The 26,198-nt window shown below is 45.1% G+C and overlaps 1 protein-coding gene across 1 annotated transcript in view; it reads right to left on the bottom strand.

The window, feature by feature from the left end:
• LOC146869242 (complement C4-like) overlaps positions 1 to 26,198 on the bottom strand; it is a 550,923-nt gene that overhangs the window by 19,251 nt on the left and 505,474 nt on the right. The window contains exons 34-37 of the mRNA XM_085646117.1: positions 20,471 to 20,561; positions 16,017 to 16,091; positions 7,260 to 7,362; positions 6,463 to 6,552 (exon numbers count right to left, since the gene is read on the bottom strand). Coding sequence (XP_085502243.1) covers positions 6,463 to 6,552; positions 7,260 to 7,362; positions 16,017 to 16,091; positions 20,471 to 20,561 — 359 coding nt within the window. The remainder of the gene's footprint in view (positions 1 to 6,462; positions 6,553 to 7,259; positions 7,363 to 16,016; positions 16,092 to 20,470; positions 20,562 to 26,198) is intronic.

The raw sequence follows: 26,198 nt of genomic DNA on the forward strand, positions 1-26,198 counted from the left end.
GATTTTGTTGTTCGTGAAGCAGAGAGAGGGTATGTTTGGGTGTGCACAGGCCACTTTCATCTTTATAGCCAGCGGTAGTATTTACAATGCCATCCTGACCAGCACCTCGCCTGACTTGATGATAAACTCTCCGCCTGAATGGATTTTGGAACACCGATGTAAGGTACCATCAGACTGCAGACAATGAAGTGCAAGAAAAAAAAAAAACAAGGAAAAAGGCCTTCTTCATCTATGCACCTAGGATCTGGAACAACATCCCTGTAAGCATCAAAACTAAATGCCCCAACTTCAAGGTTATTTTGACCAATGGGACACTTTCATAGCTGAATTTTGAGGCGAGCCAAAAGCACAATTTTTACAATCTTGGAGGTAGTGAAAAGACCGATCTAAGGTGTTCCCCATTTGTGGAACATACCTTGTACTACCTCTAAATATAAGTGCCACTCAAGATCCCCTAGGCGTCGGCGGCTGAGTTTGTCCACCCTGGTGTTTAGAGATCCCGCCAAGTGGTGTACCACTAGGAAAATACGCAGGTGTTCCAGACAATTCCAGAGGCATAGTGCCTAATGGCAAAGGGTCCACGAGACCACTCTACCTCTGTTGCAATAACACGTGGTGGTGTTTGTGAGCACCTGCACCAGCCTCCCTTTGATGGATGGGAGGAAGGCCATTAACGGCAAGCGGCTGGCCTGCAAATGCAGGAGGTTGATGTGGAGCAAGTCCTCTGATCTCCACCTCTCCAAAGAGATTGCTCCTACCCAGAGCCAAAGTTTCGGCCACCACTGTTAGCTTTCGGTGGGGTAGGGGGAGAGGTCTGCTGCTGACCCAATGGTGGTGCATGTACCACTACTACAGGTCTTTTGCAGTCTCCTCCAAAATGTGGACATAATAGGAGCCGTCCCCCTGATGCTGTGCTCACTGGGACTTTAAATCTCACTGACAAGCCCCCTTATGCCACCTGGCATGCTTGATCACCAGGATGCAGGAGACCATAAGTCCCTGCAGCTTCAGAGTCATCTTCACTGAAATCCAGGTCAGAGGTTAAAACATTGTTATTGTGGCCTGAATGTCTTGGACTCTACGTTCAGGGAGGAAGGCACAAACTATACAATGTCCAGAAGGGCTCAGATGAAGGGGAGTATCTGTGAAGGAGCCAGATGTGACTTTGGCACGTTGGTAGTGAACCCCAATGATGCTAGGAGGTTCGCCATAGCCTGGAGGTGTGTGACAACTGCCTGGGGTGAGCCCGCCTTTAGCAGCCATTCATTGAGGAAGGGGAGGACTGGAAATCTTGACCTTCGAAAATGTGCAGCAACTACTGCCATCACTTTAAAGAACACCCGAGGGGCACTGGTGAGGCCAAAAGGAGGCACAGTGAACTGAAAATGCTCCTTTACCATCATGAACTGGAGAGAGTGCCCGTGGGCCTGCAGGACAGGGATGTGGAAACAAGCATCATGTTTGTCCAACTCTACTATCCAGTCTGAATTTGTGTCGTAATCCCGCAGTCTTTTTGTCCGCAGTGAATCACAACGCGGTCGTTATAACGACCGCCTTGTGATTCCGCATACCATTACTCCGCAAGTCGTAACAACGACTTACGGAGGGGGGGGCGCTGGATGTTGGAATAGTATAATTTACTATTCCAACTCTAGTCTGTGCGGACACTAGGGAAGGTGTTGAATTCTAAATTTTAAAGTGGATTCGCTGGGGTGGATGGGAATCCACCTCAAATAATATGGTCACTAATCGTGTTGGGTCCAGTAAGGGTTTCAGTAACTTAAACCTGAGCTGAACACCTGGTAACAATGGCACAGAGCAGACAGGCTTTACTGAAGAAAATGTGTAAAGCGCTTTAGAGTACCAAAACAGTTAAAAGTTGAAAACACAACACAATAAAATCCCCCATCACTTTATAAAAAAAGAACATTTTATGAAAAAAATGACTCCAAAATGACAAAAATCCAATAAGGGGAACCAGAAATGTAGGTTTTTTATGTTTTGTATCAAAGCAGCGCCAACAAGTGCAAAGCGCCAACTGCAGCAACGGTTCACACTACGCTGAGGCAAGAGTTACGTTTTCAGGCTACCCACGATGGAGTGCAAATCAGATACAAGGGCCAAGTTCATCACAGTGGAAAAGTTATCTCCCAATGTCAATAGCCTTCAATGGAAGCAGGCAGCTTGCTGGCGCCAAGAGAAGGGGTCTTGAGGTCAATGCAGTAAAAGCTCAAGTGCATGAAGTTCAAGTCTTGGCACCCCTAAGGTCATTGACATCAATCGAGTCTCCTTGAATGGCAGTGCCAACAAAACTGTGGCTGAGAACCAAGGAAGGCTTCAGCCTCAATGGATTCTGTCGTAGAAAGAAGAACATAGCGGGAGATAAGGCAAAGTCAGGCACGCTGGCGATGCACTCTTGGCAGATCAGCTGGCAGTTTGGTTCCAGTCCACCCATGGTTTTCCAGGCATAAAGTTGGCAAAATGTTTCTAAGCCCCCAGAGTTTAGGGTTAGGCAGGAGGAGTACACTCTGACACCAGTCAAGGGTTTCAGCACCTCAGTAACAGAGCTTAGTGGTCAGGAATCACTCTACAGACGCCACCAGCAGGGTACAGGGCAGGTCCAGTGGAAACAAGTCAGTTGCGCACATCTAGGAAGGTTGGCTTCTTGCAACTTCAGTGTCCCTGTAGCTTAACAAGAGGCCAGCCAACTGACCCATCGAGTCCATGTCTTTGTCCTCGGTACACGCGGGAGCAGGTCCAGCCTTTAGGATTCTCCTCAAAGGTCTCAACAGGAGGTACAGGTCTTCTTCAGTCTTCTACAGGCCTAGTAGTGTTCTGAAGATGGTGCCTAGGGGTGCACATTTGTGCCTGCACTAGCTGCGGGGGTCCTGGCTCTTCCCTAACCGATACAGAAAAAATTCCCAGGGGTAACCATATCCACTTTTACAGACGGTCCTGTGTGCCCTACTTCAAACAATCCCACAGTGACCATTTCTACCAAAGTCCAACATGGGAGAACGTTTGCAGTGCTCTAGAGGTGTGGTGACCCCTTCTCTGTGGTCACTCAAAACTGGCCTGGCTGCCTGGGACAAAATAGTAGGCAAGCCCAGAGGTTAGCTATATATGCTTGTGACAGGGTAAGCCGCTTTGAAGTTAATGAAGTTCCTGAGCACTGCTATGATGGTCGTCCTACCAGAGGAACAGAACATCTCCCCACACTTAAAGCCTTTGTCTCAGGTCTGGGAGCAAGTTTACACCTCATCAAAGGGCTATTCAGTCTTGGGTGACATCTGGAACCTCATGAAAATAGCCGTCTGCAGGCTTTTAAACAGATAAAATGGTGATTTTTTAAAAGTACCTTTAATAAAATATTTTGTACAAATCCAACTTTACCTATGATAATTGGGCTTGTAATAAACATTTTTATAAGTCCAAGAATCAATTTTGTAACTATTTCCTAATTGGAGAAAACATTATTTCATTGCAATATTTTATACCAATGCTTTTTGGTGGAATAGCCAACCATGTTACTGTGAAAATAGATTTTGGGGCCCTGTCACTGTAAAGACATATTTTACATTAAACTTAAACATGACCTAATTTTATATATTGTGCACCATTCATTATTGGGCATTAAGGCATGGCGCATTAGAGGTGACTAATTATTATTCATGAAGAGGGTTAATGTTAGTCAAAAGGGGTGTTTTGAAAAGGTCGAATATACAGTCTTAAAACTGCACACACAAGCTACAGTGGTAGGCCTGCAGTCATGTTTTGCCCTGTCACTCTAGTATTGTCATGATGTGTGCTGCAGTCCACCAGGGACATTTAACTTACAGGCCCTTGGTCCACTTTGCACCATATACTGGGGATGTATATGTAAGTTAAATATACCACTTAGGTGTATAGCCAACTTTTAAATGTTTTAGGGGTCAGAGCACATGCACTGAAGCCTGGTCAGCAGAGTTCCAGTACAAAGCCAGTAGTATCAGTTCAAAAATAAAAACGGTGATTATAAAAACAGGCATTTTCCTACAGTGGAAGCTTTCTTGAGCAGAGGCAGGGACTCAGTATCTGTAAGCCCAGGGTGAAGCACTTCAGTGAGGACCTAAGTCTTCACCGCCATAGTAGGTCACTGGAGGTCAAGAACCTTGACCTCCCTTCAGATGACCATGGCACAGGAGGCACTCTCTTCTGTGGCATGGCCCGGAAGCACAACAAGCCCAGTGTTTGGTGAGGTGTCCAGGCCACTGGCATCCTGAAGGTGCCTAATACCAATTGTCCTCAATATATGTTTAGATAAATTCATCCCCAGCATCATATGCATGGTTCGCAGAATCTGTTCGGAAATAGTATTGAGGGTTTGGGCCCTCCCCCGAGGTGAAGGCGAAGTATGTCTGATGGACCTTCTCTTAAAGCAGTCATAGTGTGGAGTCTTCCCTTGCTTGGAGATGCAGAACTTCCCGTCATGGATGGCCTTGGGGTTTCATGAAGGCACAGTTACTGCAGGTCTTGGAGTTGTGTTCCGACCTCAGAGAGCACAGACATGCCAGTGCCAGTTTTGGATCCATGTCTGGTGGTGCAGAAATAAAGGAACAGATGTTAGTGTGCAAGAGTGGCGCCCATATGCAGTTCTGAAACGATGAAGTCGGCACATAGCTGCATGTTGCCACCTAATGACATGCAGAAGTACGGTCTAAAAAGTTTCTAGATCAAGTCTGATGCCTGGGGAATATTCAAAAGGTGAGGAATCAGCGGTTAGAAGTATCCATCAGAATAACTTTGTTAGGCTTTGCTTGAAAGTAACATAATTAAGAATGTAGGTACAAGCAGCTACAGCTAGTTCCATTCAGCTTTTAGTTTTATTCAATATTTTAATTTTTTATGATGAACACCTGGACATGAACCAGCATTAGTGTGGTTTTCTGCATGCAGAGAAGGATGATTTACAGGGACAAAATCTGGGTCCTTGTCTTACGAACGATAAAGGGCGATTAATAGGTCGCCCATTACAGTCTTTGTTGACCAGCTGCCTTGGTAAGTCATCATAAAACTATTCTTTGTCTGTACTGGACCCTCCCAAAATGCTTAATCCTGGATTTTGAGAAAATAATAATTGTTGGAGCTTTGGCAGAGCTGGATTTCAGCATTTATGTGGCAAGAGTCTCCCATGTAAGACTGATTTACAACTTCAGGTAGAGATTTTCAGGTCTTTTTGTTGCAAAGTTCACTAAGGACCCATTTCGCCAACAAGGGCTGCACATTTTTATTTTCATACCGTTGTAAATGGAGCAACGTCATGAATATTCAAGGTGCAAGGAAATCAATGAAACACAACCAAACTCACTTTATTCATTTCATCTAATGTGTGGGGTTCATACGGTTATACCTGGATCATGCTTTTCTGACCAGAGATAACCACACCAACTTAAAATCCTTCTATTTCTAAGGTACACTGATGGACTGGATGTGTGTGGTTTTCTTGTCCAATTTCCCTTCACCGTTGGTTTAGAAAAGTAGGTGAATTTCACAAATTTTGTATTTCAGGTTTTCTTTTTGTGCCCTTTCATTATCAACCTAAAGAGGATAAAAGATTGACTTCGGTATTTAAAGTTTTGATGCCTGACTGCCAAACTACCAATGTGTAAGCAAGGCGCCCACCATTTCAGCAACTTACAAACCTCTAAAGGAAGAATTTCTTGCAGATGGAGCATGGTTTTTCACCCAAGTGGAATCTTCAATTGTAGAAAAAACACATAGTCCCTCATGTCTGCTCACCATGTGACACACCCTCCACTGTGTCACCCCCTCCTAGTACCCGTCCTGTGGTGCCACTTCTCTGTTGCATCCTAACTTTGCCCTTTCCTGCCACCTCTGTTGGGCCCATGTAAATCCTGGATGTGGGTAGCACTGTAGGGGTCCACAGTAGGGGTCCTTAAGGCAAAATATCACCAAAGCACTGGTAGTTTTAGTCCACAAAAATGAGGTTTTTTAAAATGCTTTTGTCCTAGCCCTTATGATTTAAAGAAGTGAATCTGGCTTAAATGATATCAGAAATGCTACCCTAAAGTGGGCAACCAGCCCAGCGCCTTATCAGCTGGAGTCACGTCCATCAAAAGGGTTGTCACAATTGTAGAGCGAACTGTGGTTCCATCATCAGAAGTGCAGCTTTTTGCCGCTCTCAAAATAGGGAAGTGGAATGAAAAGGAGCAGAGGCAGGACATCTGCCTTTTTCTTGGATGTCCCATCTGCTCTTCAAGCTCTGAGTCTTTTGCAAGCTGAAGGTTTTTTGCAGCTGGAGATGTCACCGACTGAGCTACTGTGCTGGTGCAAAGGATGGGCAGTGCCTGCTGAACCACATTCTCCCTATCACTGTACTCTACTGCCCTGTTGAAGACAAACGCCAGTGCAAACCATTCTCAGCACTTTTCCTCCTTCAAAAACTCCAGAAACCTCACTTACCTTCCGCGCACTGACATACGTCTTCAGTGCAGAGGGCATTTACCAGCCTGCTCCCGGATGGGAGGTTGTAGAAAATATTGCACTTCCGGTCTGTAGGTGGAAACGGAGAGGTCAGTGCAGCCAAAGGACAGAAAAACATAAGCTCAGTTGCAACTAATTCCATGTCTAAATACCTAATCATGGCAAGAATACACAATGGCTTAAATCACTGGATGAGAGGGCCTCCCATGCCTGTGGACACTGATGACATCACAAGATGTGCCGGCGACCTTTATTACAAGAAGAGGGTGACATATCGTACATGTATGGAATGGACACTTTATGACAGTAACATTTCAAGACAGAGATAAGGGCAGGAAAGAAGCCTCATGGGGCAGAGGTGTCACAAGTGCAGCTCCTAGTGGTTCTTGATGCTCACATTGGTGACAAATGGCAAGCCTGTCTGTTCCTTGCTGGCACCTGCTGGGAGGGGATAGTGCATAACAGCACCCCTGTCTTCACTACCCTGGGACATGTACCTCAGGTATGGTTTGTCTGAAAGTGCCCCAAACTTGGACGTGCAGAGGCTACTGTGAAAGTATGAGGTCACAGCCCGCACGACACCCAAGGACAGCCCTACAGAGAGAATAACCTGCATGAATTGGGAGTGTTTTCAGCTGGACTACTGAACCTACTGGTATATGCCGGTCATGGAAGATGCCCAAATGGGGCAAACAGGCCGTGATTCGTAGCAGGGCACACGGCTGAGCGCAATCAAGGAATTTAGCGACATAGGAAGGTCTTCCAGTAGGTCTTACCCGGCTCGTAGAAGTCGTACAGGGTGGCAGAGGCAGGTTGTAATGACCCAACCTTGACAGTCTGGGTGGCTCTAAAGCTGATGTGATCTTTTTCAGCTGGAACCTGGAGAGAGAAAGTGTTATAATACTAAGCATTAGGGTTCTAACCTCATGAAGGTAACAGCTCACAAACCTCCCCCAGAAGATGGCCAGGTCAGCAGCCTTCAGAACTACATTTGTTGTGCCGCTGATGACAGCAATAATGACTGAGCAGCAGCATGTGCACCGCCTTTAGATGGAGTGGCCAGAAACGCGCTTAGATAGGCCATTGAGAATGGCATACCAGCAGCATGGAGAAGTACATCCATACATGCCACTCATGATGGGTTATCCAGCAGCATGGAGAAGTACATTTATACATGCCACTCATGATGGGTTGACCAGCAGGATGGAGAAGTACATCTATACATGCCACTCATGATGGGTTGACCAGCAGCATGGAGAAGTACATTTATACATGCCACTCATGATGGGTTATCCAGCAGCATGGAGAAGTACATCTATACATGCCACTCATGATGGGTTGACCAGCAGCATGGAGAAGTACATCCATACATGCCACTCATGATGGGTTGACCAGCAGCATGGAGAAGTACATCTATACATGCCACTCATGATGGGTTGTCCAGCAGCATGGAGAAGTACATTTGCGGCTGAGTGGCAAGATGGCGGCTGAGTAGAGGCTGTCAGTGTGTCTCTCCCCCTCCTCCCGGACAGCCCTACAGCTTGAACGGACTCAATAAGCCCGGAATACCCGGAATGCCCGCCAGCCCGGCTGGGATGATCGGGGTGGACACTACCAACTGGAAACTGAGTGGTCAGGGGTCCTCAATGCGGGAGAAACCGGAGCAGCCCAGGAGCGCCGGAGCAGCCCAGCAGCCCAGCCCTAGTCTAACCCAGCCCAGGAGCATCGGACGTCGGACTGGTGAGCGTGCCGGGTGTACACCGATCATAGACAGAAAGAGACAATAAAAGGACGAAGGAAAAGGTTAACAAGAGCGAATGAGAGCTAATGTGAGCATTAAGATCGTACCGCGTTAAAGATGCTCGTTAAAGACGCCAATTGATGAAAGGAACCGCTGTTCTGGCAGCAAAAGGGGGTAGAAAGTATTGAAGCGCGACTCTACTAGAGAACTATCTGTCGACTTGCCCAAAGTAAGCAGAGTAGAGTAAAGGTAAAAGAGGCTAAAAACGAGCTGGGCAACATAACAACTAGCAGACCTGGTTTTAGACTGCCCCGCACGTCCGCCCGCCGTTGGGTATGCTGGGTATACTGCATGCATTGATGCTAGAGGAACAGTCTATACAACCCTCGCAGATAGCAAACCCCCTGCATACTCTCTGGGTCCTGGCAAAATCCCAGTCTTCCTCCAGCAACCGGGAGAAGCGATTTCTGTACACTCACCGGACGCAGAGACAGAAGCAGTGCCTACGTGCTCATTCACTCGATCTGCAAAACGGCTTGACAGTCACCATAGCAACCGGCGGAAAAGGCGGAAAAAAAAGGAAAGAGAAAAAAAACGGCAGAGAATATAACCGCGTCTTCAGATACAAACGGGGGTATGAAGTGGCAAGATTAGCTGGACTGTGCTCCACAGGGGTAATCAGAGTCTGGTTACTCTGTTACAGGGGTGTGACACAGAGAGAGCGACGACTGGACATGACGGGAAGAGATCCAGGAAAGGCAGGCAAGTTCAAACCACAAGTGGGGGTCGGCCAATATTTACAGGGAGAGCTAACAACACGCCTTGAACCTGAATCACAGCCACAACAGCCACGCCCACAACAGCAGCCACAGCCAGAGCCAGAGCCAGAGCCAGAGCCCGAGCCAGAGCCAGAGCCAGAATCGAGACGACCTGAGACACGTGCCTTAAAGAGCAGAAGGGAAAATGATGGTCAGGACAGGAGGAAAATAGACGGCAAAGAAGATCTAACGATCAAAAGAGCGAGGAGAGTGGAGATTATAAAAAACATGAAAAGTGCAACCCCCTCGATCTACTACCGAACAGGGGAAGGACAGGCAAACCCTGATAACTAACATGTTTACACCAGTACACGGGAGGGAATCAGTGGCCCCTGAAGCTGGATCTGAAACTAGCAATAAGATAGCGGCTCATGAGAGAGGTACTGGTGAGGATCAATCGGTCATGGTCATGGGAAGCGGCATAGATACCTCAAAGGGGGCAGACAAGGTTGTATCAGTAAATCCTCTGACCCACAAGGACAGAACCGCGCCTGCCACATCAAAGACATCAAAGACATCAAAGACAACATCTATACCACCTATACTACCAGAGGAGCTACAAGCAATAAGCCAATCACATGGAGAGGAATCCGTTATTATCGCTCCCAAGATAAATGAGAGTTGTACTGGGATAAGAAAAGACACATCTATCAAGGTTGGAGAGGCCAGGGAGGCCATCAGCAGGATACCATCCAACTTAGAGATGAAGAGAAAAGATGAGGATGACAATGAGGATGACAATGAAGATGAGGATGAGGATGAGGATGAGGATGGCATGGACCTCTCTGTTGGTCCATCAGCTGATCCCCTAGCCCTTGATTTTGCCACAGCAATCTCCACATCAACCGATGACTGAGAGATACGAGACAGGGATCGCCACGTCAAGCAATGGCCTCAATTGCCACCATAACAGCACGGACATAATTGCTAAAAATGATGGTTTAAGGCGGGAACTAAAACCTGAGGAGAGAGGCAGAAAGCTGAAGAAAAAGAGCAAACGGAAGAAACAGAAAAAAAACAAGCAATGTTGGACAGAAGGGCCCATTGGCAAAGAAAGCGAGAGTGAGAGCGATAGTAACAGAGATCATAGCCCCATATGAAATTACTCATCATCATCACAAATTATCACTACCACTCCCTCAGACCGGACCTTGTGCTTACAAAATAACTCAACCATAGAGAGACATCTAAGAGAAGAGAAAGAAGATCACACCAAGAAAAATGAGCCTTCTATGACAGATATCTTGAACTCTATAAAAAGCCTTCATGGAGATATCAAAGCTGATAGCAGGAAAAACCAGGAAGCAATTCGTAAAGTACAGGCTGAATTAAAGAAAGTGGGCAGTACTTGCACTGAAATATCGGATCGCATGGCCTTGGTGGAAGCACGCACTGAGTCCATAGAAAAAGATGTTTCATCCCTTCAATCACAAAGTCAAGAACACGATAGCATTATTAAGGACATCATGCTCAAAGTGGAAGATCAGGAAAACAGGGCACAGCGGAACAATCTACGGTTGCTGGGAATCCCTGAAGGAGTAGAAGGGAACGACCCACGGACATATATTGTGACACTTCTTAAAGCAACGTTCCCAGAGCTGCAAACATGGGAATGTGATCGGGAGATCCAACGGGCACATCGTTTCCCTCTAAACCTTCCAAAACGCCAACAAACACCAGAACAATATCCGCGAGCCATGCTAATCTACTTTGGCAACTTTTTATTACGCCAATCAGTTTTTGATCTTGCAAGACCAAATAAAAAGAGGGAATACAATGGTTACTCCTTCTTTAGTCGACCTGACTTTGCCCACGCAACAGTGGAACGAAGGTGGCGGATGCGTCAGCTTTTTTCACCATTTCAACAAATAGGTGCGACGGTGTACCTACAAAACCCAGCACGACTAAAGATTATTATCAATGGCACCACACGGACATTTATCTCGGAAATCCAGGCTCAAACATATTTAAACGAACTAAAAGATATCCACAAGGGTATCTATAAAAGTCCAACCAAAAATTGAAAAGTACAGAACTATAATTAACAATCTTAGAATGGACCTTGTAGACTGTATATAGCGACATTCTATTAACACGCAAATTGATATATGTAAAACTGTCACCTAAACTGGAAGATATAGCTCAAAAGAATTAGAGGACTGAGAAAACGTTCTATAATATGTATATTTGTACAGATCTAGTTGGGTGGAATGGGAGTGAGGGGGGGAACGGGACGCGGGCACGCGTCTGCACAGACGTCATCACACTGGTTCCTTCTGAACCAGATTGCCACCTTGGGTGGTGGGGGAGATATGGGTGGGGGGGGGCTATGGGTGGAGGAGAGCAATCTCAGACAAAAATGGGAAGTTAACTCTAAAAAGGGAAGTAATACAAAGGTCTAAAGAGGAACTATACATTCCTATACATTTGCATCAGAATACACAACTGAATACTGCACCAGACAAAATTACTAAAAAGGGATAAGAGAAAACCATGTATATATGGCTAGGCTAAAGATTCTTTCTATGAATATATGCGGTCTTAATGACCAAAATAAAAGACAGAGGGTGGTGATAGGACTACAAGCAACCGGGGCCAATATTATTTGTCTTCAAGAGACACATATCAAAGGCTCGCAACAGCACCTCCTAAATACACTGGGATATAAATTAATCACAGCCTCAATGCAAGGATCAAAAACACGAGGAGTGGCAATCCTATATAAAGGGGGTGCGATACAGTTTTCCAAATCGATAGCTGATAATCAAGGATGCTGGGCAATTACATAAAGTTCACAGGGGAATGGTAATAAAATAACTCTATGTACTATTTATGGTAATACTAGTGACGATCCAAGTGTTTTGGAAACCGTCTCTAACGAATTGGTACAATGGCCACTGCCAATAATCATTTGTGGGGATTTTAACTTGAACCTTCCATGCAACTGGTCAACAGACCCCAGATATACCTATAAGGGTAGGAAACCAAAAGTATATAAGGCCTTTAAAGAGATGTGTCAAACACATGGCTTAATAGACTGTTGGCAAATTAAACATCCAGATGACCCTGGCTTCACTTTTTTTTCTAATCCCCATCTAAAACACTCTAGATTAGATTATATGCTGATGTCTGGTTCTTTGATAGAAAATTGCTTAATAGACAAATTACCAAGAGTCCTGTCAGACCATAACCCCCTAATTCTTAATTTAGAGAAAGGAGAAATGGGTAGGGAGATGCAAAAATGGACATTCGAAAGAGCACTGCTGCTGAATAAAGAGTTTTGTCAGCATATGAATAGATGGATACCCGAATTTTTGGAGGACAACCTTGGTAGCACCACGATTGAGGTAGTGTGGGATGCCCTGAAGGCTGGAATCAGGGGGGAAACCATTCGGTTTTCACTTAATAACAATAGGAGGGCAAAAGAACATATGGAGACTCTCCATAATATTCTAGTAAATGCCGAGGAACACCTAGCAATGGCAGTACAAATAGGAGAAGATATTGAAGATCAAATAAGACAGGTGGCAATAGCCAAAAATGCTATCATAGATATCTATACCGAGAAAGCAATAATTAAAGCAACATTAAATAGGGAATCAGTATATGAATTAAGTGAGCAAGTAGGGCACCAACTGGCGGTACAAGTCAGACAAAAAAACTCTGCCAATATAATAAAAGAAATAAACGATCCAAGAGAGGGACTCACAACGAATATAAATAAGATAAACAATGCATTTCAAATATACTATCAAGAGTTATATAAGGAAGAGGGTAAACAACAAGATAAGATCGATGAATATTTAGATCAACTCTCCATTACTAAGATAGAACAAGAGGATTTAGATAGTCTTAGTTACCTACCATTTTGGGATGAAATACTACTATCTATGAACAACTTGACAAATGGAAAGGCAGCTGGAACTGATGGAATCCCTACAGAATTCTACGTCACCTTTAGTGCACCCCTAAAGAGAATTTTAACTGATCTATTTATCCATGTCTTTCAAGGTGAACGGCCCCCTGAGTCATGGTCTAACGCAAAAATTGTTGTCTTTTTGAAAAAAAATAAGGAGGCCCAAGAACTCGGATCTTATCGCCCTATCACCTTGATTAATGGCGACTCCAAAATATACTCAAAGCTACTAGCTAGTCGCTTAGCTCCGATCATCAATAAGATTGTGTCCCTCCAACAGCATGGGTTTATACCCGGAAGATCCACCGTGGATCACATACAAAGAGTAATTACCTTGTTTGACATGACCGAGGTATCAGGAGACCCTATGGCGCTTATACTGCTAGACGCTGAGAAGGCGTTTGATAGGGTCTCCTGGACCTATCTCTGGTCAGTCATGTCAAGAGCCGGACTCGGGGCAACCTTTATCAAGGCAATCCAAATGATGTATATCAAACCTCAGGGGGTAGTCATGGTAAATGGATCCGCCTCTGAAAAATTTAATATAACTAGAGGGACAAGACAGGGGTGCCCATGCTCTCCTTTACTATTCACACTATTCATTGATCCTTTTATCAACAGACTCGAAAATAATATTATTATCAACCCAATCAAGATAAGAGATATAGAAACTAAAACACTTGTCTTTGCAGATGACATAGCGGTGGTAACGACAAACCCTACAGCCTCTATTCAGGCCATAGAAAGGGAGGCTGAAATGTTTGGCAAGATCTCGAGATATAAGCTGAACCAAAACAAAACACAGATAGTGCTTAATGATAACCTTAAAATAAATGACATTCGAGTAGTGGATAATGCCATATATTTAGGGGTTAATATTACAGCGAAACTAGACAACCTCATTCAAATTAATCTTGATCCACTAATACAACGAACAGATAAAGATTTAAGAAGATTAAATAATCTTCATCTATCTATTATAGGTAGGTGCAACATGATTAAAATGATTTATCTGCCTAAATTCTTATATCTATTTAGAACCATCTGTCTTGATTTTCAACCACAATGGTTTAAATGCATTGAAAGTATGTTTTCGCAATTTATCTGGGGATACAAGAGATCCCGTAGGTCATCCAAATTTTTATCACTACCAAAAGACAGGGGGGGACTTTCTCTGCCTAATATTCAACTATACTATTGGTCAACTATAATGACATACTGTAGAGAGCTATTATCCATCACCCAAGGAAATAGACCAATTAACGGAATCCCAACACCACAAGAATTAATATTAGGGGAAAAAACTAGGGGGTATCTCTGGCTACACTTATACGACAGCTACTATAAAAAAGTACGATTTAAAACTCTCCTAGGAATACATAAAGCATGGAGTAATATTCGTAAAATATTGGGGATCGGAAGGTTTTCTTACTATACATTACTATTAGATAACAACAACCTACCGGAGTTATTTAAAGATATATATATGAAAAGGTGGATAGAAGCAGGGATTACACACCTGGGTTGTTTCTTTACATCTACAGGTATAAAATCCTTCGAAGAAATTAGAAAAGAATATATGATGAGTTATAGAGACTTTTTCAAATATCTTCAAATCAGGGACTTTATATCAAGGAAAGGTGGTGGCAGATCGAAATTTGAAAAGATTCAATGCATAGAATTTGTGAATCAAGGAAAGTGGACTAAAATAGGAGAAATATATAATCACCTCTTGGGCCTATGTACGGATGATCTGGATAAATATTATATAAAATGTCAGGAAACTTTAGATATGTCGGCCACCACAGTGATTAAATCATTTGAACTTTCTCAAACATTATTAATGTCCACCAGACTACAAGCACAATATTACAAAACATTCTTTCTGTTATATTATACACCTAGTAGAATATCAAAATGGTGGACCGGAATGGGAACAAGATGCCCTAGATGCAATCTCTACAAAGCAGACATTGTACATATATTCGCCACATGTAACACCCTACAGGGCCTGATCAAAGATATTTCTGATTTTTTATCAGAAATTTTTCATACCAAAATTGAAATCTCGGTGGGGGAAATCTTGCTGGGCATTGATGATAATAATCGACCAAGAGAAATAAAAGGGCTAATATTTATCTCAATGTCAATTCTAAGATTATGTATAGCTTCGGCATGGCTAGATCCAACACCACCAGTGTTTCAACAATGGCGTTATCGAATGCTAGCGACACATAGCCTGGAATTAGCTATATATAGAAGAAAGGGGAAAAATAAGAGATTAAAAGGATTAGAGATATGGGATCCTCTAACCCAATGGATAAAATTCTAATGATATCGAATTAAGTACTTAATATATGTATGTATGTATACCTTTTTTTTCCTCTATGTTTCCTATTGACATGTGTAAATACTATCATAATGAATTATTTTGTCTGAGAGGGGGTGGGGGGTGGGTTGGGGATGTCTTTGTTTTAAAACAATAAAGAACTTTAAAAAAAAAAAAGAGAAGTACATTTATACATGCCACTCATGATGGGTTGACCAGCAGGATGGAGAAGTACATCTATGCATGCCACTCATGATGGGTTGACCAGCAGCATGGAGAAGTACATTTATACATGCCACTCATGATGGGTTATCCAGCAGCATGGAGAAGTACATCTATACATGCCACTCATGATGGGTTGTCCAGCAGCATGGAGAAGTACATCTATACATGCCACTCATGATGGGTTGTCCAGCAGCATGGAGAAGTACATCTATACATGCCACTCATGATGGGTTGTCCAGCAGCATGGAGAAGTACATCTATACATGCCACTCATGATGGGTTGTCCAGCAGCAAGGAGAAGTACATCTATACATGCCACTCATGATGGGTTGACCAGCAGCATGGAGAACCATCACTAGATGGGCCACCTCGGCAACTAAACCAACTTCACCAGTGTCACCGCTATCTAGATGAGAGATGACTAATGACTTGACTGACACCAAAAACCGATGTGCAGGTAATCAGAGAAGCTAAATGTCCTTTGCTCTTCCATGTCGATCTTACCGTTTCGAAATAGAGAAGAAGTCGGCCATGCTCGTACTCATAGTGGCTGATATAGCGGTCTTCCAAATCCTTCAACTAAAAGAAGAAAGCAGGAAAGAAGTAACTATGCAAACCGACAGCGACTCAAATCAGACGTGAAGTGGCATAGATAGAAATATACACATACAGACAGCAAAGTAAAGAGTTGTCGAAAATCACTGCTGTATTAAGCTGGAGATACAGGTAAACAAGCTGGTGTGTGTAAATTCACACACACGCACACACCATACACAAAGACAAGGAGATGCAAAGAAACACAAAAACAAGCAGAGGCAAATATATACTTACACATTTAGGCAAAATCACACGCAGGCAGAAACAAACAGGGCAACATGCTTACGGCCTTTCCCAAGATGGCGGTCACCACCACAAATCACAGGACTAAAGAACTTGCAGAATGAGAACAGCTCTGCTCCAGTAGTCAATCAATCAAAGTCATCTTTAATTCGGTCATAGACCATAAAAGATAAATAGTCCACAGGAACATACATGTTTTGCAATAGAAAAAGAATTACAGTTCATAAAAAGGTATGTACAATAAAGGTTACATAAATTCATGATTGATTCGTTAAAACAGTAGTTAAAAAGATAAAAAGTTAAAAGTGTAGATAAAAACAGTGGTACACAGAATAGATAACTATTTGGTTAAAATTATGAATTAAGCAATAAAAGGGAACATCTCCTTCGCCACGCAGCATGCCAGAAACGTGATACCGAGAAGACGATAGGTAATGCTGTATCAGTCTTCAGGATTCTATAGGCAACTTTACAGTGTGTAGTCCCCAGATTCCTACATAATTGAAGGAGCCAACGTTTTCTAATAGATTTATATGTGGGGCAAAAAAAGAGAACGTGTAAGTCAGTTTCAAAAGCATTGTCTACCGTCCACTTTCCTGTGAACGCTCTCAAGGGCAAAGTTCCATACCTGAATTGCATGTATAGTTTTCTGGAGATATTGGGCTCAATTATGTCCAAAACTGGCTCCATTTTGGGTTCCATCTTAGTGTTAAAAAAGTCCACAGTCAGTGAGCCCAATTTATTATTGGGCTCACTGTAGTAGTTCATTTGAGTTACTATGCCTTGAATTAAAACACTGCTAATATTTTACTTTCAAGGTGGTCCGTATGTTAGTTATTTTAACATTTGGTACATATTGGTCCTATTTTCCTTGCCTGTAAAGTATAGTTCTACTTTACGTGGTCCCTTCCCTTAATAATATTTCTGTTTGCATCGACGTATCTAACAATTTACCAAAAATGCAGCAGACAACCAAATACTTCTTAATTCTTTGGTGCCTTCAGGAGGATAGTCAAGTAGACTCTTTCAACCTGTCTTTCTCCGGTTGTACATAGTAGTCAGTAATATGCCCCCTGACACTTTATCCTGCCTTCACACTATTCACTCTTGATAGAGAGCTAAAATGAATGCTATTGAATGCGTTAATATGGCAACACTGCCGGTGCATAAGGGTTGTATGCAAGAATATCGTATGCATAATATCATCTGTCATAAATATCGTTCATAAAAATATTCCTCATTGTGTGTAGGTTTTCTATTATTAACGCCAATATTTAGGACACAATATTTTCGCACGGAGATATTATGTCACCAATTTTCTGATATCACACCCTGCCAGAACTTAAATCAATCTGGCTCTTCCTTTAATTATTCTTTAGCTCGCTACAGAGCTCCCTTGCATTCCGGCTCCCACCAAACTCCACCATGCCAGCAGTGCTTAATTTGGAAAAGATTAAGTGCTGGGGCCCAAAATTTTGCTCAGAAGTCAAACAAACTAAAAAAACCACTTACCTCTTTGGTCGGCTGCGTCTCTCCTCTGCTTCCCTGCTGATGTCCCAGAACAGAAGCACACACAAGCTCCCCTAAGCCAATGATTGGTCTCAGTGGTTCGGCACTCTGACGGGGACTGGGAGCCTGTGCATGTTCCCCACCAAGCTGTGCGTTACATGCAAAGTGCGCTTGACTATTTGGCCATCCCACAATGGCCGTACAAACAATCATGCACACTTACAGTGTGCCCACCACATCTCCCCTTGTGACCCCAGACCCACCCCGCAGTAACCCAGCCCCGCCCTAACCAAGCCCCGCAGCTACCAAAAATAAAATGATAATAACCAGGTTATTATCCTTTTTTTTCTTTTCACTGCTTTGAGAGCAGTGGGACGACGCTCCTCTGCCCCTGATTATAGCCAGTGGCACCTGTACCTAGGTAGATGAGACATTTGCCACATTCTGATAGAGTATTCCATCCACCAAGCTCTAGATAAGGACATGAGGCTTTTGTGGATTCTTATGGATCTTTCAAAGGTAATCCCACCATAATGTGGCAGATGATCTGCCAGTTTATAGCAGGTGATCCGCTGCCATTTAAGGCGGAGTTAACCCTGTGAAAGTTCTCCATGTGGAAGGATGGTGGTCTAAAGTATAAGTAATATTTCTAACATGCTGGGAAACAACAACCCAAAATGTTAGGGAGAGCCCATCTGGAGGCACCGACACTGTGCCACCACTTTGGTGGTGCATTTGAAGAGCGGACAGTGTGAAATATTTAGCCATTGTCTATGACTGAATGTTACAACATTGGAACTCCGAATGAGTGACCCCCTACTACAGAGATACAAGGAGGATGAAGGTATTTAAATTCATCCAAACTATTCATCGAGGGAGCAGGAGGGAGAGGAATCAGAGGCTGAGGGATGAGTTATCTGTTGGAACATTTAATTGTGAAATCTCCAGTTTGCAGCAGGACCGCAGAGGTATTAGATGGAGTCACAATAAACGACATAACACTATAATGCTGTGAGGCAAGCGGCAAGTTCCTGGTTACAGATATGTGATGAATAATGTTCAGAATTGAAATTCCTTTCACTTTGATAACATTCCTGATTGCTGAGTTACCTATGAATAAAGTAATAATTCTAAATCACATGATTTATATCATAGAAGCATATAGTGAACACTAACTTACAAAGTATCTAGATATTTGTGTGAACTGATTCTGGGGCTTCTATTGGAGACCCTTGTACCCTGCAAGACTAGGAGGTTATCTGACAGCTGTATCTGGATCCAAAATTCACCATATAACTGTAAGCATAACCCACAGAAGCGGATGGAAAATACCTTTCTGTCACCTTTTTCTTTTTTTTTTTTGGACAACAGACTTTATTGGCATTTTAAGGACACCGGGGAACTCGTCCCCATACATGGTACCAAAACGGATATCGGAAGAGTGAGAATTGGTATCCCTGTTCGCCCCCCCCGTGGTCTGCGGAACATCAGACCCACAACCCCTCCCCCTTCTGTCACCTTTTTCACCACAGAAACTAGAGCCTCCTTTGTGGCTAAGGAAACTTTCCCTGGAGTGGACCCCAGAAAGGGGGTTTTCTTGACAACTCCACCCCACAGTGATATCTCCAGAGTTGGCACAGCCACTGTGCTGTTGAAAGCTGTGTAATCATGGCCAAGACCTCTAAATGTGATGCAGCGATGGGTTAAAAAATGCACTCGTAACCCTAGCTGAACACTCAATCCATTCTACTGAATCCATTCAGATCTCTTACGCTAAGTACAGTAAACTGAGACTGTCTCCTGGACAGAGTCTAGAACAACGTTGCAAGGGATTTGCCCAAAATCATCAATGCCTCAAATTTAAAATCTTAATCTACAGGTTAATAGATGACACACGCCTTTAAGGGATTTTACTTCTGATTGAATGTTGAACATAACAGTAGACGTAAGTCTGGAGACAAATGGGTGAGTACATGGTGAGCAAATTTATTTAAGATCATAGTAACAGGAGCAGCAGGAGCAAAGGGCCATCCACAACCCCCAGAGCTGCTTAACTGTCCCACTCACACATATCATATTCCACATTGCACCCACCCACCTGAGCCACACGGTCTGCACTTCATAAGACCAATCATACGTTCCACACTCCATCCATTCCAGGCTTCTTATACCACAGTAGCAAACACATCGTCATGTTAATCCTAAATACAATGAATGTTCTAAGGCATAAATGAGAGTTTTTGTAAGCATTCTGGGTAACTTAGTGAATGTGATGTTTTATTCAACCTTCTTGGAAAGCAAAGACTACCAATAATGGCCTTCCTGGGCCACACGTGCTGTTGAAACACAGTACAAGTCATTGACAACCGTGAAATGTCCCTGACTGATGTAATTCCAAATAGCTGCAGTGTAGGCTGATCCAAAATGTTCATAATACGTATAAAAATCAGTACTTTATGACCGGATGGGGCTTGACCCATTGCCCCTCTTGCTTTGTATTATTATGATATAGTGTGGTCAAAAGATCTGCTGGAATGCCGAAGCAGTCTCTGCCAGGTTCATTGACATTAAGCATGCACAGACATATATGTACTAAAATATAACTATACCTTGTTGAGGTCGTCTAGGCTGGGATCAAAGCCACTCAACATGGTAATGTCAACAATGGCCATCCCAGAAAGGTCTGATCGTGCTTCACGCCTAAAAAGAAAGTTATCACACAAATTTAGGGTACTGAGGCATCAGAGTTTTTAAAACAATATGACAGACAAACTTACAGTGCTTTTCTGTACTTGTCACACAAGCCTCTTGTCCATCAGAGGTGAGTGGGAGAGCAGAAGTGATGTATCAAATGGGAAGGCGATATTTACACAAAGGTGACAGAGAGCAATCCACAGTCTCACATTCTAACTTATATACACATCCATCCAGTATTCAGGCTAATCTGGTCAATTACAGGGTAACCAATCACATTGATGGAAATGCCCTGTGGCCCTTCAGTAGAGTGGTGGGGCACTAACCACACGCTGCCAATGATTCACTTTAATTAAGGAATCCCAAAGGGGGTTGAAAAACCAGCTCAGTCTGAAGCTGTGCTGTGTAGTGTGCTAGTTGGGCATCCTGTCTACCCCTAGTTATATGTACCTAAAAGAAAAGAAAGAAATTCTTCATCGCACACTGACTATACCTTTACCCAGTCAATAATCAGCTCTTTAGTAGTCAACCCCATCACAATATATTTGATTCTATCAAGCTGTCGATGATTTTCTTTTACGTTCTAAAATTACCTTCTTTTGGCAATTTATATCATTTTGCATACTTTGAATGTATGGTCCTTATCACACAAACTTTAAATTGATTTATATATATATTGATTGAAAACTATTATTAATTGCAAATGTTTTGATATCAAGCAATTTTCAAGGGAGTCAACAGGGACCATTAAAAAAATGTGTGCTTTTATTTGTATATCCAGTGTGGAAATTTAGCAGTTAATTGTTTCTCTGGATTAAATGACATATAAACACAGATAACCAGATAACTAGGTTCAACAGATGGGCACGAAGGCTGGTGGGATGTCTGATCCGTAGATGAGGATTCACATCAAGGATTGCTTTTTATTAATTTCAGACTTGAAATAGCAGATCTGATCACAGCAAGTCACACAGAATATATTACCATCCATAAATGGCAAAATATAGTTAAGGATGTGGCACTCACCTTAAAGGAAACTTTTCCTAATCTAAGCACCACCATAAATAAAGCAGAAGACCTCTGCAGTTGACCGAAAGCTGCAGCCAACATTCACTCCCCTTTAAAGAGATGCTGTGTGCTAATTGAACTAGTTACTTACCTTCAGTAACGCCTTATCTGGTAGAGACTCTATCTAGCTGAATATTCCTTATCTTAGAATTATCCCCGGATCCGGACGTTTTTCGTGACCTGTACCTCTGATGGATGGTAGGTGGTGTTGTTCTGCTCCATGTAGCGTGCCAGAAGTGACATCCGCGGTGCATATATAGGTGCCACCCCAGCGTGCTGACGTCAGTTTATTTTGCGACTTTCCACACCAGAAACGCAGAGCCATGAAGAACACTGACCAGTGGTGTGTAATACTAGGGCACTGAAAGGGGAAAAGCCCTGTCCCTAGAAATCAGTTTGTAGAATGCGGAGGATGGGTGGGTCGGGAAGGAATCTGCTGTTAGATAGCGTCTAGTCTTTACCAGCTAAGGCTTTACCAAAGGAAAGCAACTTGTTCATCAGATAGACTTCTAGCTGCAGATTCCTTACCTTAAAATAATTTCCCAAGAAATACCTCCCTGGAGGTGGGCCAGTGAACAATTTCACGCTAAAATGTTCTACAAGACCAAATGGGCAAAGTGCCCGTCCCAAAGGACCTGACTGTCCAGGCATTAGTGCTTCGTGAATGTCCGCAGTGAGGCTCATGTTGTTGCCTGGCAGATGACTATAACCAGGACTCCATGTGCTAATGCCGTAGTCACAGCTTTTGTTCTGTTGGAATGAGCATGCAAATCTGCTGGGGGTTGATGCTTGGCCAATGAGTAGCAGGTCTTAATTCAGAGCATGATCCATTGGGAGATGGGGCGTTTCTGCACGACCCTCCCTTTGTTGGCTCCGACATACCACACAAAGAGTTGTTCGTCCACCTTGAACAATTTTGTGCAGTCAAGGTGGAACGACAATGCTCATTTTGGGTAGAGTCAGTGGAGTTGCTCTTCTTCCTTAGTGGGATGAGGCGGTTCAAAAAAGGCTCGGCCAAGATGGCGACTGGGTAAGACGCAGCCCGCTCGTCTCCAGATCCCCGCCTGCTGGCCTGGGTGCTTCCCGGCACAGTTTTTGAGCGACGGACCCCCGGAGCTACTGCGGAGGGCAGCGGGCGCACGGGGACAAGTTCGGGACCGTCCCTCGCCACTAATCAGTCAGAAACGGCCCCGAGCTCCAGACTCTAAAATGGCAGCACGGCTCTCACAGAGGGCCTAGGGGAACGGCAGGCGTGCAGGGAGTACCCCCGTGTGACGTAAAAAGACTCTGGTGACATGCTGATGCCCGGACCTGACTGGGGCGGTACGGCGGGCACACCTTGTATGCCTGGTGAGTGCGGGGACGAAGACGCTCCTGGGCCCCGAGCGGCGGGATCGGTGATCCTAGGGGCGGCCTGCCTGGTGCTGCAAGCAGGGCCCTAGCCGATAAGGCCGCAACAGCGAAGATCAGCGGCAGTAGCCGCGAGGCCAGAGGTAGCAGCCCGGTGCTTCCCTGCGACTCATCCGGACCGCCGCCCGGGAGGGCAAGGAGAAATTGGCCCAGACAGAGGTACCCGGGGCCCCGCAGAGTGCAGTGGGGGGGGTCCCGGCAAGGCTATTGACTACCCACGATTGAGGCGTTGCGGGGTCTGGCCTTCCACCTGAAGCCCTGGGGAGCAAGAGAGGGGCGGCGACACAGCCCCAGTACGTGACACTCAGCTGCACCTGAGGGCCACGCTACCGCACTGGATTGAACTGGGTTGCTCGGCGTGGGGCGTTGGATTGGGAGGGCACACCATGAGTGGTGAGGCCAAGATTGCGGGTGGGGCTACTGCCCCTGCGGGACCCTAGAGGGGTGTGAACAGCGGAACCGCCCTTCTGCCCGGGTGCACAGCCATTGTGGTCTCTTGGCTGAAGACACCTGGTTCACGCACTGCTGTGCTCTCCTCGGGGGGATCCCTCGCGGACTTTGTGCCCCGGCCCAGCCCTACTGCGCATCTGACCTGCAAATGCCCCAGAAGCAGGGGGGACGTGAGAGGCCACCGATCCTCCGTGCCGTGTGAGGGGCGCGCGTCACCTGGGCCTCACTCATCCACTCACGGGCATACCCGCCTACATCAGCGACCGCCTTACCCCAAGCCGGAGACCCAGACGTGTCCACTACGCATGGAAAGAAAGAGAAAGACAAAGAGAAGGGGAAGGAGAATCGGTCCGTCACAGACTTGTTTGCCAAGATGTCGGGCGCAGCTGGAGGGGGGGGGCATGTCTCCCCAGCCCTGCCCGGAGGGCAGGAGATGGAGCAAACGGACACACCGGTGACAAGAGCCTTCCTCTCTCAGTTGTTCTTGGCTTTGAGAGATGATCTCCAGATTCTTAAAAAAGAAATTGCAGATGAAATGAAAGAAGTGTGCAGAGACCTAGACGCGGTGGGCGAAAGAGTGTCGTCTATGGAGGATCATGAACAGTCTCATGATGAGGAAGTCGAGCAACTGCAGCAGGAAGTGATCCGCTTACAAGCACAACAAATTGACCTCCAGGCCCATGCGGAGGATTTGGAAATCCACTCCTGCAGGAACAACATTCGTGTGAGAGGTGTTCCCTCCAATGAAGAGAATAACGTTATCAATGGGTACCTCCAGGAGCTATTTTGTCACGTGCTAAAAGAAACTCAAGACTTTCCATCAAAATAGACAGGGCTCACAGAGTTGGCTTGCAGCGGAAGGCCCCAGCACTTCCACCTGATATCTTGGCCTTTCTACCGGACTTTCAACTTAAAGAACTTATCCTGCGCAAAGCCCACGATGCCCAGCCCTTGGTTTTTAGAGGCCACACTGTTGCTTTATATCAGGATTTGGCGCCCTCTACCCTTCAGAAACGTAGGAACTTTCATCTGGTCACAACCCACCTCCGCAACCAAGGTGTCTCCTGCTTGTGGGTGTACCCATTCCGCATCATTTTCAAGTGGGACGGAAAGCTAGGGCAAATATGCTCCCTGCAAGAGGCATGCCAGCTCCTGGACATTGAGCACGACCCACCAGATGAAACCTTGAGTCAAGACAAGAAAGTCCGGCGGGGGCGATGGCAGAGAGTTGGGGGCAGGCGCCGGTCCGGGACCCCTCGAAGCCGAATCCAGAGACGATAGCACAGGAACGTCGAGCAGTGCTGGCCTCTTTCACGGCGGACTCTGGAGCTGGGGCCGATGCTTAACTAGCACTGGGTTCAGATAAGTGTGCTAGAGCATAGCTGGGGGGCAGCAGGCGGGCGGGCTGGGACGGGAGGTACACCGTCGGCCACAGATGCACCCCACTGACTGTTTTTCCAGAGGGGATGCAGTCTTGTACTGCGGCTTCTGGACACTTTGTGTGTTTTCTTTTGTTGGGCTTGTTGGGGTTAGGGTGGGGGGGACGTCCGATATCCATGATCACCAGTTGCAAGACCTGTTGGGGAACTCTGATGCTACCACGACAATGCTATCATACTATCCTTGGCACTACACGTATATATACTGCAGCACTCATAGACTGGGAATATGCTTACACCTGGAGCTCCACCTAGAATGCACAAAGCTTGATATGGTGCCTGTGAAAATTCTTACAATTAATGTAAAGGGCCTTAACAATCCGGTGAAGAGTGCGGTATTGTCGTATTTGGAGAATGCGGAGGCAGACGTGTGTCTCCTGCAGGAGACACACCTCCTGCCCGGGGACACTCACCGCATGCGGTCCGAGGCCTTCCTTCTCCAGTACTTCTCCACCTTGGGGAGAAAAAGGCCGGAGAAGCCATACTCATCTCTAGACGATGCAAGGAGGTGGTGAAGCATAAAGTGGCAGAGCTCAAGGGGAGGTTACTGGCTTATACTCTTCAAATTGGTAATCAACCCCTGGTGATTGCTTCCATTTACGCCCCTAACTCAGGGCAGGTGCCCTTTCTCCAGGCTGCCCTAGCAGACGTATTGGCCCCACAGGGGCGTATGACGTTAGTGGGGGGGACCTCAACATAGTTATGGAAGCAGGTATGGACAGGTCACACGCAACCTTTTTCCAGGGAGGGGAACTCTCACGGGATGGGAAGAGGTGGCTGAGGAAGGTGGGCTTGGTAGACATCTGGAGGTGGCTCATCCCACACCACGACAATACACATACTACTCCCAAGCCCACAAGTCTTATGCCCGAGTAGACCACTTTCTAGGGACGGAGGAGGTAAATGCTGCAGTGCGGGAGACGTGCATTGAACCTATGGCTCTCTCGGATCATGATGCCCCATCGTACCAGGTTTTGCTGAACCCAAATACACATCGGACCGGAAGTTGGCGGCTTAAGGAACACATGCTTCATAACAAGGAGGTAGAACAGCAACTTCTTACATGCATTAGGGATTATCTCACCATAAATGACACGCCAGACATTGCAGTTACAACACTGTGGGAAGCATTTAAAGCAGTAGTAGGGGGGAGCTTATAGGGATTGCAGCGGCCCACAATAGAGAGCGTAAGGAGGTGAGAGTTACATTAACAACTCAATTACGAGATCTTGAATGGGTACATAGCAGGACTGGGGCACCTCGGGTCTGGAGACAG

Source organism: Triturus cristatus, chromosome 1_1, assembly GCF_964204655.1.
Source record: "Triturus cristatus chromosome 1_1, aTriCri1.1, whole genome shotgun sequence".
Lineage (NCBI taxonomy): Eukaryota > Metazoa > Chordata > Amphibia > Caudata > Salamandridae > Triturus > Triturus cristatus.